The 19877-nt window shown below is 42.5% G+C and overlaps 1 protein-coding gene across 14 annotated transcripts in view; it reads left to right on the top strand.

The window, feature by feature from the left end:
• The first annotated feature begins 215 nt into the window (after nucleotides 1-215).
• The window catches only part of tcf4 (transcription factor 4), a 224354-nt gene continuing 204692 nt past the window's right edge, over nucleotides 216-19877 (top strand). For 3 of the 14 annotated variants that reach the window (XM_078955583.1, XM_078955586.1, XM_020707913.3), the window contains exons 1-4: nucleotides 216-694; nucleotides 825-916; nucleotides 1193-1231; nucleotides 5766-5838. In XM_078955583.1, the coding sequence (XP_078811709.1) occupies nucleotides 845-916; nucleotides 1193-1231; nucleotides 5766-5838 (184 nt within the window). In that variant the 5' untranslated portion in view covers nucleotides 216-694; nucleotides 825-844. Of the gene's footprint in view, nucleotides 917-1192; nucleotides 1232-1858; nucleotides 2071-5765; nucleotides 5839-19877 lie in introns of those variants that run through there. The other 11 variants (XM_078955588.1, XM_023960870.2, XM_020707917.3 and 8 more) reach the window with 9 other exon arrangements.

Raw genomic sequence — 19877 nt, 5'->3', positions numbered from 1 at the left:
ATTAGAATTAGAGCAGCAGCATAAAATGACAGCTAAACCGATTCCCTTTAGTCCTGCTTGAATTGGACCGAACACCGATCCCTCCGCTGCGCCTCTCACTTGTCTAAAAACAACATTTTCCCCCTTTTGTTGTTTTCCCCCCATAATCTCCGTCCCCGTGGGGCAGCGGACCGGAACTCGCCAGTGTTTCTCGAGGATGCGTGATAGGTATCCACACGAGCACGCTTGTCCCTGCGCGGCGGCAGCGCACGCACGTGGGCTCCGTCCTGCGTCCTAACCGGGCATCTCCTGGCGCGCGCAGCCGAGCGGAGGCTCCGTCAGCCCGGGCAGGAGCAGCCCCCACCCCCACCCCCCCATGAAAAAAGAAAACACGGAAACACAGGCGCGCTTTCAGAGCTGAATATCGCGTGCGTGTCGGCGCGCGGAGATCGGACTAGTTCGGCTGAGAGAAACGCACCAAAACACGCAAAACACTCCCGGGCTGACTGTCGCCCCCCTTTTTTTATTTCCCGAAGGTTTTCGCGTTTTCCTCCCCGCCAGGCAGCGATCCGACCGCGACCGGGACCGCCGGTGGAACACCGGGACCGCGCTCCGCCGCGAGGATGAGAGCAAACTAGAGTCAGACCGGAGACCGACGCTTTTCAGCTCCTTCCGCTGGATTTATTTCTCTGTGGAGCAAACGGAGACCGGAGCGGTGCGCAAAAAACACAAGTCTTCCACTCTCCGCACTTCTCTCCCTCCCTCTATCTCTCCATCTATCAATCTGCCCTCCTCCTCCTCCTCTATCTGTCTATCTATCCCTGCGTTTGTTTCCATGTTTGTAGGTCCGTGTGATTTTGCTAAAATGCATCATCAACAGCGGATGGCAGCTTTGGGAACAGACAAGGAACTGAGTGACTTGCTGGATTTTAGCGCGGTAAGGATATTTGGCTCCTTCATATATGTGGCCAGAATGACTTGGATCATGTCAGCACGCGCCGCGGAGGAACATAGACTCATCCTGGCGGCTTTACTGTCTACATGTTTAACCTGCTACTTGAATTCGGCCAGTAACTAATCTCTAAAAGTTGTCTTTTTGCAGTAAAATGACCAAAAAAAAAGTCTTTGCATATTGTTGGTTTTGTGTTGTTTGATTTTTGCCTGTGTGTGCAGAGAATTGTGATGCTGCATTAGTAATTTTGTTGTCTTATAGATGCCAAACAGCGATTTGAAAATGTTCCCAACATCCATGGTAGTATATTTCATTTTAAGTCCTTTTCTCTTCATGATTTTCTGCTTCTTCTTCTTCTTCTTGTTGTGTTTGTTTTCTTTTTCCCATGTCAGGGGTTTTTGGGGGGGAAACGTTTGCTTTCTTTGTGTTAGTTTGAGGGCAGCTCCGTGCGCGCTGAATGCGCCCGTCTCCAAAAATTGCGTTAAAAAGGCAGATGGGGAAAAAAAAGTCGCGGCTGCGCGCGAGCCTGACAGGCGGCAGGAAGAGCGACCCTCCCGGCTGCGCGTCCTCGCTCCGCCCGGCGCACCAAAACTATTTATTGGGATTCTCGGGTCTTTGGAGACATCATTTCGGCGGAACTTGTGTTTTGAACTTGACGGACAGGAAATACGGTCCCCGCTCTCCTCCATGTTTTTCTGTGCCCCTCTCCTCCTTTGGGAGCAACTTTTGTCAGTAGAGGAGGAGGAAGAGGAGGAGGATGGAAAAAAAGAAAACGAAAAAACACCCTAAAATGCGAAAAGGGAGAGCCTGTTATGAAACGCAGAGAAGTCAACATGCATGTGACTTCCAGGCTGGAGAGCAGGGATGCTGCTGCACAAGGTGCAAGGGCAGGGATTCTGCGCCGCACACTTGGAGGAGTAGCTGCGTGTCATCGGAGCGGCCTGCAGCTGAAATGACTGTGCGTGATCTTGAAGACTCCCCACGTACAAAATATTTTCAAATTGAAAGAGATAATGGGCTTCTGTGGGATTGTTAGTGCAGAGCTGCGGCCTGCGTGCTGCTGCACCAAGGACACTGCAGGAATGTGGCCCAGAAGTTAAACAAAGAGGGAACAATGCGCTGTTTGCATGATAGGACAGGTAAGAGCTCCTGGTTACACCCGTGAAGCTCAAATGCGCCAAATATCTACAGAAATATTTCATCCAATGGTCAGAAGTCTAAGGCAGAAATGCTCCATGATGCTCAAACACATCTGTGCTGCCCAATACTAAGGCCTACACTTGCATTTCTGTAATATGGATATGCAGTGGGCTCTTATTTAAGCTTGATTTTAAAATATAATGTAACAAGAAACACCCTTCTTCAGTTGTGTAAATCATTCTGTAAAAAAAGTTTGTAAAGTGATGTCAGCACAGCTGATGGATGCGGTGGAACGTCGTCTCCAGCATCACATAGAAAGTATTCAAACAAAGGAGGGCAGCAGTCAGAAGCAGCTGAAGCGCCTCTCTCATTAGGAAGGAACACGGGCCGGGCATTAATCTTTGTGCGCTCGCGAGCCGACACCCGCAGCTCAGAGCTGTTTGACACCGACGTCTACAGAGCTGCAGATAATCGGAGTTGGACTGATGGTCCCCGCTGCATTTCCCCCTTATTTGTTGCAGCTGTGGGAGAGGCCGAAAAACAAGCAGGAGCTGAACGCGTGAAGCAGCGACAAAGGCTCCGTTTGTTGCATTTAGCATGAGACGGTCGCTGTTAGAACATCAGGAGCAGAAAGGCTGTCAGCATCTGAACGGCTGCTCGCCATCACTGAGACTGGAACCGTCGGCCACGCTGACGAGCAGGCCTGACGTCTGTCGGGGGGGGGGGGGGGGTGCTTGTGGGGGTTAGTTCTGTCTCTGACTATGACAAGTATTGGGTTGCAGAGATTCACAGCGGCTTGTAGAAGTCTTTTTTCAGCTTTAGTCCTTGTTCTAATTTTCCTGTAAATGTGCAGAGAATTGTGAATGTTTCTTCCTGCGGAGCTTCATTCCAAAACGCCAAACATTTGGGGTCTGAAATCAATTTAAAGGTTTTTTATAAATATTTTGAATTCCAAATGGAAAACTTGCCCCCCCCCCCCCCCCCCCCCCCCCATCAGAAACAGTCTGTTAGATGAAGGATACTACTCAGGAAAATGTGGAGTTAGCCTCCTGCTGTCAGTTCATGGAGCCTCTTCTTCACTAAAAAGAGATCTAAAAAAATGGACTTTAATCCCTAAAATCGGTCTCTTCTGTCCGATTCACTGCAATCACAGGCTTCCTAATTATGTCGGAAGATTAAAATAAAATCTATGAATATCTCACATGACCCTAAATCCTCTTGTTTAAAACACACACTAAATCCATGTTGGCGTACTCTGGTTAAAAACAGAGTTTTAGCCCTAACCTGTCATTCATTCTTTGATCTCAAATGTTAGCTTCAGTTTTAGTTTGAGCTTTTTAAAGGGTGTTTGTGGCTCCTACTGTTATTTAGTGTCTCCCCTGCTCCCCTGTCTCTTGGGTTCTTGAATCAGACTCAAGGGAAGATGTTTAACAGCTATTCAGAATAAGGATGATGTCACAGAGCTGGACAGTGGGGTAGTGTTTAGAATGCCCTGGTTCAAATCCTAGTTTTTATTTATTTATTTTTTAGTATGCATGTTCTCCTTGTGCATGAGTGGATTTTCTCCAGTTTCCATCCACAGTCCAGAACACGCTTCATAGGTTTATTGGTGATTTCAAGCAGTCCCTAGGTGTGAATGTGTGTGATGTGGTCCTGCAACAGACTGGCAACCAGTCCAGGTTGTACCCCACCTTCACCCAACAACTAGGATAGGCTCCAGCAACCCAGCGACCCTGAAAGGGATTCGGCGGGTTCTGAGGACGGATGGATGGGAATGAAAGAGTGCTCAGCCTCGGAAAGGACTCCAACTTTTAAAGCTGGATGAATGGTCCTGCTAACATTGGACTCTCATCATGAAATATGTTTATATTTATTTCGTTTTTATCTGCAAAGGAAGTCGAACAAATCTTGTCAAATCGTTCAGAGGTTTAGATGATTGTCTGAACTGTCGGCCTTTATGCTGCAGGTAAGACGCCTTCACCTTTCAGCAAACCAAGACCTGACCCGCACTTGTGGGTGTGTGAAGGTGTACCAGCAGTTTATGTTGTCGTAGTTTTTTTTTTTTTATGAGGTCACTGCTTGTTTGGGGGAACACCTCCCCCTAGTGAGAAGCCGCTGTAACTGCATGGCAGTGCGGATAGTTCGCATTGAAGAGTGCACTGTGAAACAAGGCTGCACAAAGGCAGGGGCAAGCCGGGGCAATTCATTCATCAAACATCTTGACTGACTGAACCCCCCCCCCCCCCCAAACTTGATGGCCTGCAAAAATTTAAAATTAACTAAATAAATATAAAATACACCCTCCACATATAAAAAGCTAAAACAAAGAAATACACAAAAAAAATCACGACAACAACAAAAAAATGCCACAATAGGTATAAAGACAAAAAAAACCCTGTAAGGATGGACGGGCGGACAGATGTAAAGATAGATAGACGAAGCCTCAGCAGGACACAAACCGGTGTCCTGCTTGTGCTTGTCCCAAGCCCGGTAAACACAGAGGGTATTGTCAGGAAGGACATGATTTATAAGACATATTTAAATAGATCAAAGGAAAAGATTTATGGATAGAGGATGGATAGACCAAATCAAAGTGTAGAACTTTTAGTCATTTCCTGTCACAATGGACATGAGGGAACCAGAGGATTCTGGCCTGATCCTGCAGGGATCGCTAAAATTCCTCGTGGTCTCACGTTTTGTTATTTTTTTACTTTGGCGTGGAGCCTCTCATATGACCCAGTAGTCTGGATTATCTGTAATCTTGGATTCACTTTTTGGCCAATTGTTTTATGGTTGTTTTTTCTTTGGCCCTCACAAGAGCGAAGCTATCCTGAAAAGGGCTCGTCTTCAGACTCTTTCAGATGAGCCTGACCCGCCCCACGTCGTACCTCCTCTGGTTCTGTGTTCGGGCCCCAACAGGTTCTAAACAGATCAACACTTTTTTAAAATTCCTACTCTGACCTACTTTTTACATTTTAACTAAACTTGAAAACAATCTACTATGTTAGTCGATACTCCATAGAAATACAAACATAGACCTTATTTCCAAAAATGTCCACCGCTTGGAGGTCCGATTGGGCCTCAACATTGGCGGCCGACTCTGTGTCTGGAAGCAAACGCACAGTTGTTTGCAATTACAACTAAGTTCTGCTAAGAAAATATATTAGATTGTCAGAACACTTATTGGAGTGTTTCACAGGTTCCCAGTCCCAGAACTTAACCACAGAGTAAGTGCTTCATAACCACAAGTGAAAAGGCAGTTTGACTTTTGACTCATTTTCCCCTTAAAAATGCAGCAAATACTTCCACAGATTATTGCTGACATTTATGTGATTTCTGTCAAAAAATACCACTGTTGTTTGAAAATGGCCCAGTTTTTTTTTCTTTTTTTTGCATCATGAATACAAAAAACCCCAAAGTAAAATCAAAAACCGTTGCTTATCCAGATGAGATCTCCTTTACACGAACAAAACGACATTTGCTTTGTACCCAGTCCCATCCTTTTAAATCCATTTTTTTGAAGCTAAAACCCATTTTGTTGTTAGAAAAGGAAACGCACTTGTCACATAGGACCACAGTCAGCTTGGTGTTTTGGAATGAAGCTCTTGAGAGCCCAACTGCACTGATGTTTCTGCTCAGACCAGTCGTGCTGTCAGTGCTCTCAGAGGTAATGTGCGCTCTGTTTGTCTTGTAGATGTTTTCCCCTCCTGTTAGCAGTGGAAAGAACGGACCAACCTCCCTGGGGAGCGGACATTTCTCCGGCTCAAGTACGTCAGTCGTCTCCCTCCTCCGCACTCACCTCTTTTCTCTCTCTTTATTTTGAAGAAAATCCTCTCTCCCTGTGTGCTTGTACACCTGCTCGCTGCTGCTTCGTTTGCTGTTTGACTCTTCTGGTAAAAGATGTTCTGCACACGCAGATGCAGGCTCGGGTTGGTTTGTTCCTTTGGTTTGACTTGAAAAGTGGCACTGTGGTTTAAAAGCCAAATGTTGTTTGTGTTCTGGTTGGCCTTGTTAAGCTTCTTTAACCCAAAAAGCAAAGAGAAATGAAAAATGCATGCAGCCATGCAAGACTTCGGGTCTTAGGAGGTTAAAGAACCAAGCAGTCCTCTTCACCTTCAGGCAGGAGTGTGTAATATTACTTTACTTTAGATTATATAGGGGGAAAGAGTGACTTTTTTTGTGACTCATTTCAGCTTTTGGGGGAAAAAAGCCTAATTTGAGTCTCGAAATGACAGAAAATCACTGAATGTAAATGTAAAGATTTGACCTGAAAAACACGAGACACTCTGAGGTAAAAAAAGGTCTTTGTTTGTGAGTTTTGATTCTCAGCCTCTAAAGTCTATTCCTTGTGGAAACTTCCTGTTTTTCTGCTTTGCTGTTGTGAGTCTTTCCTGGATGTGTGCGAGTTTGTGCTGTACATGCAGCAGCAGCGCTGCTGATGGTCTCAAACAAACACTGGGTGGCTTTGACCCAACTTTGCAGACTTTGATTGCTCGTCTGTCTAGTGTGTTGTTTCCTAAACGGCTTCTGCATCCTATCTGTTAATTATTCCTTTTTCTGGAGCTGCAGTCTGTATTTTTTTTACATACATTCAGAAAGTCCAGACAAAGAATCCCGCCCGAACATGATTCACTCAAAGTCGATTTTTAGCTGCTGATTCATCCGTTCGGTCAACATTGAGTGTCGGTGTTGAGAGATTGAAGTTGGTTTCAGACTCTGCCAGTGCAGCGGTGAGTGAACTCAGGACAACAACAGACAGCTGCTACCTTTGTGATGGTTTCATTGTGCCAGGGAGCGCAGACACTCTCCTTGTGTGTGTTGTAACCGGAGCTTTGGTTTGGTGGCGGCGTGGCCGTGTGGAAGGAGGCCCCGCTGTGAGGTGTGGCGTGAGAAAACCTGCCAGCTTTTCTCAGCTGTCAAAAGAAAATCTTCACAGCATTCTAAAACATTCACATCTGAAGTGTTTGTTTATTTCATTCACGGGGCTTGGTATGTTCTTTTACACACGCTTCAAATATACAAAAAGACACATTAAAAAGGAAATAAAGGCAGATGTGAATAATTATTTATCCATCTACTCTCACTAGTGAAAAAAGAAGTCCAACTTTTGCTGGATCAAACATACCAAAATAATTTGATTTGAAACTTTCTTCATTGCTGCCAAGCGATATTTATTGAGATAAAATGTTTTATTAAAGCATTTTTTTGGGAAGGCTGCTTAGGTTTTAGTGTGAAGTGGTAACTGTTAACTAAATTATTTCTAAGGCACCACCTTTGTTTAATCACCATTTATGTGAAAACTCGCTTTCATAACCAAGCAGTTTGGGTTTTGAAGCAAAGTAGCCAAAAAATGAATCAATAATAAACAGAATGAGTAAAACAAATAGTATTATGATGGTCTGAATGAAATCAGATTTGGCAGTCTTATCCAGCTCCACTAATCAATAAACCTTTCTTCTGAAAAATATAGACTAGTTTCTTTATCAAACCAAACTTACAACTCATATGTAGAGATGAGTAAATGTGCCATTCTATAGCATATTAGCTCACTTTTATTCCTGGTGACCTTAAAAGTTAAAACAAAAAAGAAAGAAAAGTTAAAGTAAAACATGTTTTGGGCTTCAATACACCTGAAGGTGAGTCTGTTATATATTAAAGCTAATGCAGCCTGACTAATGTTAAAGACTCATATTATTCATATATGTTTGTTTCATACATGTTAAGGTGTTTAGGGACTTCCAAACCCAGACTGACAAAGAAGTGATGGCAACAGCATCAGAAAGAGAATAGCACCAACGGAAGACTGTGGTGGTCTCTGTAATGCAAAACTTTCATGCTTCCAGGTCTCTGGTGAAGATCTAGAGGCGATAGAAGGTGAATGCCGATGGGTGTCTAGGAGAGAGTCTTATGTGTCTGTAAGTGGATGTTTATGCTTTGCTTCTTGCGGCATGGCCTCTTGGCATCTGTCCAGTGTCTATCTAAACCCATCTGTGATGGTTTTAGATAGACACTGGAGACAAGGCAACCAGGCTGGTGGTTTGGTTGGCAGATTGGTTTTCGTCTTCGACTCATTGACTCACTGGTTGATTAGTTGGTGTTTGGGGTTAGGGTTGTTGTCTCTATATCAGGTGATTGGTGTGTCAACCATTTGTTCTTTTTGATTGGTTGGCTCCATTGATATTCATGCACCATTACTCTGCATTGAGTCTTCCCGAGTGAAGAACTGAGGAGGTCCGAACGAGTACGCAAAGAGTCACAATAGGGGGACGCAATGTTTTGCAATCAACTACACAAACCATGACAGCAAAATGACCCGATCCTGAGGAATCATAATCACATTTTAATAGAGAGAAATCAGGTTGGGAAGCGTAAAGTGGGTGCTGCAAAGTAGCATGCTAGCTTTTGTTCATGGATGTATATTTTCTATTAATGTTTGATGTTTGCTAATGTTTTAAAACATGGTTGATGTTATTCACACTTACCAGGTCTTGGTAAATACTCAATTCTGATTGGCTGCTGGGTGTGCATTAAACAGTGATGATCCACAGGATAACCGCACAGTGAAAAAAGAAGTTCCGGTCACCTAGCTTAAATGTTTTGTACCACTGCGCCGGCTTCTTTAAAACAACCTTTGCTTCATCATCTGGATAAAAACAAGCGGTAAGAGGAGAACTTTCTCTCTGAACTGATGCTTTATTTAACCCATCGGAAAGATCAGCATTTACATATCGCTTTATATCTCCGAATCTTGACTGCAGCGGCGCCGCACCATGTAACAGATAGTTCGCTTTTTGTGAGAAAAGCAATCCAAATTGGGAAAAACAGGATTTAAGGACTAAAAACTGTTTACTATTTATTTCTTTTGTAAGTGACCATGGTATGAGCGGGTGAATGGCCTTTGACGTGTGCATTATCACTTTTTAGGTCCATCTGACCTAAAAATGGGCATCGGATGGTTCAGGCTTCCACGGCGTGCGTTAAAAAGTGATAATGCATACTTCGTCTGCCATTAACCCTCACATATTTGAGAGCAACCAGCACAAAAACTAATGGAAATTTATGTTGGCCACACATGCAGCTGAAGACACGTTGGTGCACTGTCCGAGGCTAAATGTTGTTTTCGGTGGCACTTTTTTTCTTTTTCTTTTTTTTTAAAGGAAGTGTCTATTTGCACGTAAATTTCTAAATAGGTGTGGCGAGTGTTGAACTTCTCTCTTGGCCGCACGGATCCGGAGCAAGTTCTAAGGTTAGGATCACAGTTGGTTTGGGGTTAAATACACCAAATGGTTCCTGACCATGGCTGTCTCTGCAGCTCACCGCTCCCCCGGGGAATGGGCCGACTGCAGAGAACAAATAGCTAAAGGTAAACTTTACGTGCGACCAACACTTAGCCTTGGACGCACTTATAATCCTTGCAGGCAATGCAGCATTGTGCATCTTTGCTGCACCTAATATGTGTGATCAACGTGAATGGTCCATCAGTTTTTGTGCTGGTCGCACATAAATACATTCGAATGTCCTCTGCCTTAACAACAGTAGCTCAGCTAGAAAACGCAGGGCTCACTTTCTGCCCAGTGACAAAAATCGTACACTGTTAGTAGCTGTGGTCCAAAACTTTAGCCTAGACCATTCACAGGTAATATCCCTGTGTTTTGAATCTCAACAGTTTGGCAGGTGTGTTTGATGTTATGAGACATGTTCTTAAGTTTAAAAGATGTTTCTTGTATCAGATAAAGATGCCATCTGAGAGGAGGAGGCTTATTATTGTCAATTGACCATGAAATCATCTATTTACATGTAATTTGAATGCAATTGAGACGTATTTACCACGTATGTAGTGCAAAATAATAAAAGATATTAAAACTGTAGTTTCTTACTTTTTTTCATTTAAGTGGATTCGTAGGTGTTTGCTTCCCTCACGTGTGGTAGAGGGAGTTTTTTCTTTTCTTTGTACAGCACTGTGAGGTGTTTTTAATAGGAAAAAAAAGCTTTGTTACTCAACATTGTCAAGGTTATCAGGCATTCAAGCTATGGAACTTCAAAAATCCCTCCTGGACTTAGGTGACGAGCATTTTTTACAAACTCAGTTCCATAGATTCTGCCACATGGGCAAAATCAAAAATCACTGATGTCTAGAAGCAGTTAATTTGAAAGCAAACCTGTAACACTAGAAGGTGCAGTTCTAGTGCTGTGTTAAGATTATTCTGTAGAGATTTATAAATATAAAATCATGCTATGTTTTGTGAAAATGAGGGAACTAGTTAATTTTTGTGGTTGGTCCCTGCCTGTCCAGTAAAATATAGCGCCGGTTGGCCTCAAATGCATTCAGCTTGAAAGATGTGTGACCCTTGATTTGCATAGTTCTAGTGGATGCTGTAACGTAGCTGTGACTTAACAAATTGGTGAAAAGTGTTTTGCATAGTTCTTGCATCTGTGCTTGTGACTCCAGCTGTCTGATCTGTCTTTGCTGATAACGAGGAACTGAAGAACCTGCAGGATTGCTGTGCTGTGATGCATTTTCTATTGATACCATGAAGACACTCATCTTCATCTTTCAATAGCAGGAACCTCTGCCGAAACAGACTCTTGTTGCATGCGCCGCTCGTTTTTTTTTGTCGTCTCTGCCAACATGTCATGCTGCATTCTCCTCATGTCCTTGCATCAGTAACGTGTCGGCACAATCCTCAGGTTCACTGCGTGTGCATCCTTTCAAACCAGGTGCGGAGCTAATGTTTAGGAGCTCTTCGGGAAAAGATCGGAGCCCTCTCTGCGGCCCGTTCCTATTTTCTGCCTCTTAACGATGCACGGAAGCCATTTTGTTTGTTGGCAGTAGAACAGACATGTGAGGCATTGCCTCGTTGCTGCGTCGTGTGCTTGTTGGTGTTTGTTTTGCGGGGTTTTTGTGATAAATGTGTGTACAACGGTAAGATTTTGGGCTACAAAACACAGAAGAAAAATAACAGTTGTTGTGTTTCTGCGTGCAGGTTTAGAACTGTGCCCCCATTCCTGCATCGGAACACAACGTCCCCAAAAATCCCACTCTGTTCACTAAGTACACACAAGTACACACATCTAAACACCTTCATATATGACAAAGCAAACACACACATGCAACACACTCTGTGCTCACCCCCGCTGTGGCTTTCTGCAGGCCTCGGCATTTTGATGAGCCTGATGCTGTTTGTGAATGCAGCTAATTAGAACTCTATAGGCTCCATGGAGCAGCAGTTTCCACCGGCTGGGGCGAGGCCAGAGGGCGGGGCACGCCGACAACGGCGGCATGCTGGTGTTTGCTGCCACACCTCAGGTTAGAGATTCCATAAGTTTGAGAGACATATGTACATCACATGGATCCTCTTCTTACTTTCACGCTTTGTATCTCACTGGAAGCCATAACTGGAATTAAGATAGAAAAAAAGACTCAAATTAGTGACAAATGCTGCACAAAGTCTTCGTGAAGTTGATGGGAATGCTGTTGTGAGGAAGGTGCTTTTTGTGCAAACATTGTTACAACAATAATAGATTGAACAGATTCTCCTTTTTTTTCTTTTTTCAATAATTTTCCAGCCGCAATTTAGGCAAAAAACCTGCAGTTGATAGTGACTTTAAAGACTTCTTGAATTGTTTCTGTGGGTCTTGATTCGGTCAAAAATTGTTTCTTAATTCTTTTCTCCTTGACTGCCACACAAAACCCAAACAGTGTTGTGCTTTTTTACATTTTCTGTGGGTTTAAAGTGATACTTCTGCATGAATTTCATTGATCTTTGGAGGAATAGTCTTCAAAAAGCTAAAGCAATGGTGAGTAATGACCTTGATAGAGAATTCCAACCATGACTGTGGGAGACATGTTTTATGGAGCTGTTCAGCAAATAGTCAAACATTATTTGCTCTCCAGCTATGGAACAGCTTGGTGTTGGATTCTATCAACATTTTGAGTTGTTAGGTTTATTATAATGTTCATTCATCACTTTAAACATCCCCAAAGTGGTATTTTTGACCCGTTCATGCATTTCTGAGTATTCCTCTAAAATCCTTCCTGCTCTCTGAGCACCAGCCCCTCCCAATCCAGGAAAACGAGTGGGTTCTCACCTTGTGACATCAAAAAGTGAGGAACCGCCTGCCAGGCTAATAGTGGAGCTAGCGGCGATCAGTTAAATGCTTTCATTTTATATAAACAATCTGCACATCCGTCTTTGATGTTGTTGGTTTTCATTGGAGAAAAAAGCAGACACGCTGCTTGGATGATGTCATGAAATGGGCGGGGCCTCAGAGATCGAGTCGTCTTACTTCCGGTTTGGCAAAATGAGCTGTGAAAATAACTCATATTTCATAAAAAAGGCGTTCTTTAGTGTGTCAAAGGTAATATATTATCCTATACTGTATATACATGTAGTTTACTCTGAAAGCCTTAAGAAAAGCAGGATATAGGCCCTTTAATGCCGTTTAAGTTCAAAAGATTTTACTTATGGTGGATCTTCTTTATGGTATTTATTTTTAAACAGTTTACATATATTTTACATATTAAATCTAAACCTTTTATATTTGCACATTGATATTCTACTCTTTTTTCAGAAAACATCCCAATTTTGGTTATTTTTTAGGATTTTTGTTCATTTCAATTGGAACAAAATGACACAATGCAATGATTCGCTATTGCACAAGTTTTGCACGAATACCTGAAGCAACATGAGGTCAGATTCTTCTGAAGTTCATAAATCTTCAGCTAAGCTCTTCCTTTTTGTCCTTGTCCAAGATCTCTGATCGACTTTTTGAATCCTGAATCCTAAAGTGAAATAAGTTTGAAACAAAGAAGAAGGACAGCTTGAAAGAAAATTCCACCTTGCAAGGCCTTGCAGACTATGAAAAGAGATTTTGATCTATTGGCCAGATTTGGGCCCAAACGTTGTTTTGTTTTATTTGCCAGGAGGACTTTAACATATTCCAGTTCATTATAACAGACATTATAATGAATGGACAACAAAAACACAATGTTTAGTGAAAAGAAAGCATGCTGAGGTGGATTTTCTGGCACTGCTTAACATATTTTTAAATTATTATGGAGCCTTTTTTATTGTTTAACTTCATATACAGATGAAGATTGTACAATTGACCTGCAAATCTGAAAGAAATTTTTTAAAAAGTTAGGCTTGGAGAACAATTTAACAGTCTTTCTGCATAATAATCTCCTCTTATAAGGATAAAGCCAATAGACTATTTGCTTTTTTGAGCATAAAGAAGCATTTTTTTCTGTCCTTATGGCAAACTGTAATTTTTAAATGACAGTCTTTATAAGATTCTGTAAATACATTTTGGTTTTGAAATCCTCTCTTAATTCCTTAAAAGCCTCTGCTTTTCTGGCCAGAAATTCACCTCAAAACACAAAAGAGTCTAAACATAAAAGCTGCACAGTCCTGGCTGATGCGCGCAGCCCACGGTCATCACCAACCAGGAAGTGGATTAGGCGCTTTAATTATTGAGAGATTTCGCCGTGGTTGTTGTTTATTTTGGGATCATCCCTGGAAAGATAAAGCACACTTCAAACTCTGCGTGTGTTTCTAATCTCCTCCTGGATGAAGCCGTTCAGCGAGGGGCCTTTCAAAAGCACCGCCGCCATTCGGCGGTTTCACGACTTGGCTGCTCCTGTGTTTTCCTCTTGCCGGTGCCTGTTATAACCTCCCAGATTTGCCGTTTGTTTCCTTGACAGTGTTGTTTGAGAGGCGCTGATCTGTGTGTATGTGAGGATGAAACCCAGAGTGTCTAAATATGTGTGTTCACAACAGAGGGACGATCACGCAGGAAATGTGGGTGAGATTTAAAGGGTTCATTCTTTTTACAAGTGGGAGTGTGAAGACAGAAAACTGGGAATAGAGGTTGGCGGGCAGAAAGGCTGACGATGTTTGGAGGGGGGCCAGACCCTGACCGGTTCACATTCACACCCTGAAGATGGAAAGAAGCGAATAAAAACCCAGCCCGTTTGGAAACAGACCGAGGCCACCTCTTCGTTCACAAGAGCGGGTGTTTTCACGTCTGCACGGGGTCCCGACCCCCGCAGGGGAAAACTCTGCGGGTCCGTTTAAACGGAACCAAATAAAATCAATGGGGGTACACCCGAAGTTATCCAGTTTTGCACCATAAATGCAGGTCACTATGACTCCCATTTAACAAACTTTATCTTAAACCCTTCACTGGTTCTTCCTGAAATTTGACCAAAGTAAATCACAGAAAATATGCATTACACAGAAAAATATAAAAAATATCACCTGGTTTGGACCGACAACCTGTTTAAAAAGGATGTTTGGAACAACCTTCATCTTTTAAATGAAAAGAGAACAAGTTTCACTGTTCTAAATGATGGAGGGAGTGTTGTGAAGAAAAAAGAAAATGGAAGTTCCCAGAGGAAATAGGAAGGAAATACAATGTTGTCAAAACAAAAGAGAGGACACACTGGGAACAGACTATTAACAAACTCAGGGAAGGAAAGGAAATGAGTGGAAGGGTTTCTGTTTAAAAAAAGAATTTTTATTCAAAAGAAAAAGGACCACAGAAAAGGTTCCTGCATCTTTACCAAAAGATGAATGAAGAAAAGGTTGCAGAAAACAGAGATTCAAACACAAAAAAAAACTAAACCAAAAGAAATATAAAATTGGTAGGGAGGAGCTAAAGCGTCTGTTTTTTTTTTCTTTTTGTCAATAGACGTAATGTAAACTGCGTTAAAGAAAAAGCAACAATGTTTGTCTCCTGAAACTTGTAGCACATCTTTCAAATGTCTTTTTGTTCAACATTAGCCATGAAACCCACACATGAAGGACTGCTTCCAGTTTCTTTCTGAACGTGTTTTCCTCTGCCCAGTGAATGTCAAAGATAGCAGCTTTGTTCGCTGGGACGGCCATAGTCTGCTAAGGAACTAACACCAGGACAGTCTGTAGGTTGATTTCATCGGCTCAGGTTGTGTTTTCAGAAGTCGTCATGCTGGGATTGATGTCTTGCATGCCGCATAGCTTGTTACAGTTAGAAATGTTTTACACCAGGTGTTTCAAAGTTACCTGTTCATGATGGCCCCCCTCTGGTGGGGGAAGCCTGGAAACACTTGGAAAATCTCCCCAGCGATGAGGACTTGATGAAGACTAAGATAAAAACCAGACATGCTAAAGGAAGCAGTCCCTCCACTGTAAGGGGGGTCTGCCTTTAAATCTATTATTATCTATGAATTATTTAAGGACTGGTGTAGTGGTCAGCACATCAACAGGACCTGGTTCAAAACCTGAATAGGTCATATCTGTGTGGAGCTAGCATGCTTTTGTGCATTTGTGGGTTCACTCCATCTTCCAGCTGGACTTTTGCATTTTTTGAATTTTTTTGGTGTTGGTATTTTGCTGTCATCTAGGCCTGCACAATAAATAGCAAGTTTATTGTCATCGCGATATCTAGCTGTGCAATACGCATATGACAAAAGACGAAGTAAACTGTGATACATATGGTTACTTTAAATGTGCTAAAACAATCTTATGGCAGCTTGAAGTATGTAACGAATCAAATAAATCCCTTTGTGCATTTGACCAATCAGATGGACCCCTTCACATTATTGACCAATCAGATGGACCCCTTCACATTATTGACCAATCAGATGGATCCCTTTACGTCGTTGACCAATCAGATGGATCCTTTCACATTATTGACCAATCAGATGGATCCTTTCACATCGTTGACCAATCAGATGGATCCCTTTTACGGTATACATTTGCTTCCTGTGCAGACAAGGGTCATTTGAACTCTAATTTAAATTATATTGACTCTTTTTTTAATTAAAGTGTTGCAGTGAAATGGAAATTATGTTTTTGGTTGTTTTGCTATTTATTCACACGTTTAATCGTCAACATCACGCAGCGCGAGTTTTCCTCTAATCGTGCCGCCTCACTCTCAGCTGTGGCTCTATTCTGAGGATTGACAGGTCTGTTAACCTATAAGACATCAAGACAGATGGAAAGAAGAGCAAACGAGATCAAAATGGCTGCTGGAGTCCGTCAATCCCAGACTTATTTAGACCTTTTAGTTTGCTGAACAGAATGTTTGTCCTGTTGATTGTTGTTGAAGTCAGCAGAACGTGTGGTAGCTGCTGTTTTAAGACTCATATAGACTCAGGACACTTAAGCTGAGAGTCCCTGGATTTTCTTTTTTTGTTTTTTTGTCTTATTTAATATATTTTTACCAGGAAACAGAAGGAGTCTGACTGATTGTTGTCTGGATCGGTTCCTTTTTTTGTCTCATTGTTTTCAGATTTGACATTAGCTGTTAAACAGGATCATTTTCCTGGAGAGAGATTCACACTACAGTGTTTGATAGCTTAATGGATCATTTCTGACACTGTCTTTGACCATTTCTGGGATGTTAGTTGATATGTGTCTTCTATTGAAGGCTGTTCAACACATACACACACACACGCACACACACACACACACACACACACACACACAGACACAGATTTGTTTTGTTCTGCTGCGTTTTTGCTTATAACTTGCTGAGTTTTTGTGTTACAGCAAAGTTTTAGAGATGAAGGTCATTTAAATGATGCGCTCCAGCCTGCGATGTCTTTCAAATGGAGTGAAATGAGTGTGAAAGCCTTCAGAATGATCTCCTATGTGGTCACATTTAGGCAAAAACAGGTTGTACTGTTACAGGTGAGACCCACTCCAATGAAATTTGTGTTTGTGGCGTTTTTCTTTTTTAATAGTTGATATAATAGTTTAATCATTTTTGATGATAGAGGACATAAGTGAAGAAGATGAAGCCTAACATTTTATTTCTGAATATTCCTTTATTCTAATTGAGATGAGTCAGGGACAGATGAAAGAAATAGCATTTGCACAAAAAGCTTATTTGTGGTGTAGAAAACACTCTGGGTCTTTAAACTTCTGAACGTGTCCCTATGGTCTAAAGTAAGATTCGGTGTTCAGAAGCACAATTTAAGAGTAAATAAAAATCCCCGAGGCTAAATTGTTTATGTTCTATTTTTTATTTTTCTGGTTTATTGCTGGTAAAAATATCACAGCGGCTTTCTTGTGACTCTTTTAAAAGGAGTGATCCTGCTTTAGAGGCTCTATGGTGTTTTATTTCGTCTTTGTTTGCCTTCCACCTCTTCCTCTTCTCCCTTTTCTTGTCAGAACCAAAGACAAACACAGAAAGGCGTCAGTGTCGACGGCTCTGCCAGCCAGCTTCACGCATTAGAAGAGAAATTTGGGTGAGGGCACCGAAAGCCCCGATGACATGCCTGATTTTTGTTCATCTAATTGGCATGGCTTATTAAGTAATACTTCACAGCGGTGCAGAAAGGGGGGGCTGCTTTAATAATAATTCCGCTCCAGTTTGATTTGATGCACTTGTACTGAGGCAGATAACGGGCTTCAGTGCGGCGAGCGACGCCCCCACCGCAGCCCTCTTGTCTCTATTCAGTCAAATGTGCCTCCGTTACGCCCGTCACTCAAAAACGCCCCGGCTGATGGCTTTTAAAATAGAGATGGAGAACAGGAGCGTGTCTGAATACCTCACCCTCCTACCTTCTCCCTGCCTCTGAGGCTGCTGAACTGTCTGGCTTTTCCTTCAAGGCGATGCTGAGCGACACACAAAAACACCCCACCGTGCTCTTAATTGTGGTGCGGATTAGGGATTAATAGGCGTTTTTAGCTATAATGGCAAATATTATTAGCCTCATTTGTTTTTCTAATGCTAATAATGACACTGCTAATAATGGCAGTGATTTCAGGGTTAGCGCATGTGAGTGCACGGCGTGCATTTGTGTTTTTCTTCTCCTTCCTGAAAGCTCAGGAGATTGACATGCCGCGTGCTTCGACGAGCCGGCTCGCCGCCGCGTCAGAGCTCCATATGTTTTCCCTGAAGATGATGCTGTGAAGATGTGAGCCGAATGGGGCTGAGCTCTGCAGCTCAATACAAATCTTTCTCTCTCTTTTTTTTGTCTTGCTGTAAATGGACGTTTAAAGCTTCATGCTAATTTGCTTTTTTTCCTACCTGCTGCTAGATTGTGCAACGTCTCTAATTGCTTCAGCGTTTACCTTCAAAGATCTGTTTTTTTGTCAAACCCAGAGAACACTTTGACATGTTTTTAAAGATATTCTGGGATGGGTTTAGGAACCCGCTGAAACCCTTCTAGGGTCACGGGACTGCTGGAGCTTTCTAGTTTTTTTTAATCATTAATAATAATACATTTTTTGGCCCAAGGTAGAAACACATGCAACCCAGAAAACCCAAAGGGGAGTTTGGTTGCCCAGTAGCAGTTGCATATGCAGAAAATGAATAAGTTGATGGGTTTTCTTTGGGTTGACAGTAATCATGTGATCGTTTTGCAGTTTCTGAGACAGTTCCTGAACCCAAAAGTCTGAAGTCTTTCCGTTTGGCACAGAGAGATTGGTATATGTCTTTGGCCTCAAATCTTTCATTGATGATGTAGTATGGGAATGCCTGCGATTTGTTTTCATTCTTTAATTTTCTTTTCCTTTCGTTTCATCTTTATTTAAGCAGGTAAGCTACTAAGAACATGTTCCTAATTACAAAAATGGCCTGGAAAGTGCAAAAATACAAAGGTAGATGAAAGCACATCACAACATACACAACAATTTACATCAAGAAAACTGTCCAGTCAAGAATCATTCTGGAAAATATACGGAGGGTAAATGCATTTTTAGTTAAAACGTGCAGGTCCATTAATGCTTCTGCTAACGTAGCATTGATTTAGGATCCTTTGTTTCTCTGCTGTTTTCTGGAACCCTTCTTTATTTAGTGGGTTTGCCTTAAAAACGGCACCAAAACCCAAACAGATTAGGTCCTCCTGTGATTGTCAAACGGATTTCCTGTTGCTGCTGTGCTGCCGTGTTGGTTTCATGTAGAAATGGACAGTTTTCCGGATCTGGACGGATTAAAAAAGCCATAGTTGCTAGGAAAAGAAAAAAGTATTGATGAAATGTTTGTTTGGCTTCGTCACCCATTTTGAATGTAAGTAAATTGTTATGGATTTTTGCCCAAAGAGCTGGGAGAACTAAAGGCTCTCATGCTGTGTCTCATCTGTACCTCCTTGTTTAGTGCTGATTAGCAAATGGCAAAGACTATTCTTGCGTGTGCTGTGTTAGCATAGCCTTTTTTTGAGCCTGTTAGCATCAGATCAAAGCGCCGCTCTGCCTAAGTGGAGCCTTACAAAGTCAGAGTGGCTGCAGATTCTTGGTGAGCTATTAGTTACATTCACAGGTATGCGTTCCTTTCCTGCTCACATACAATCTGCTCGTTTCATCTCCTCCAATCAGTTGAACCTCGTCGCCCCCTCCCCATCCCAGTGATCACCGTTTCAGCGCTCCGTCTATACCTTCCTTTGGTGAAGCCACACGACTTTGGCACTCGTCGCTGCTGGTAAACAGCCCCTTTCCTCCCGCTCCGTGGTCGGTCTGTGACGTTGGCGAGGTGCTCTGTGTTTCGGCTGCTGGCTCCCACACCTGTTTGCTCGCACCGACTGCGATGGCAGCACAATCGCAGTCAACCCAGCCTAATTACCCAGTTCTTAAAAAATAAAGAGATAGGGAACGTCAACCAGCCTGCCTGGCAATTACAGCGGCGCTCAACACCTCTCTGCAACAAACACCACTCCAATTAGATGCAGAAAACTTCTTCTGGGAGGCGGCGGTGTGCGAGCACATGTGTGGAAGTGTGTTTATGCTCATAAGTGCAACATGCTAAATTGTTTTGGGAGTTAAATGTCGCCGTCAAAAATTGTGTGTTTTGCGGTTGGCAGTTGAGGCAGTGTGTGTGT

The sequence above is a fragment of the Oryzias latipes genome, chromosome 12 (assembly GCF_053564925.1).
Source record: "Oryzias latipes strain Hd-rR chromosome 12, Olatipes_Hd-rR_3.1".
Taxonomy (NCBI): Eukaryota; Metazoa; Chordata; class Actinopteri; order Beloniformes; family Adrianichthyidae; genus Oryzias; species Oryzias latipes.
This window is presented reverse-complemented; position numbering and strand designations above follow the sequence as displayed.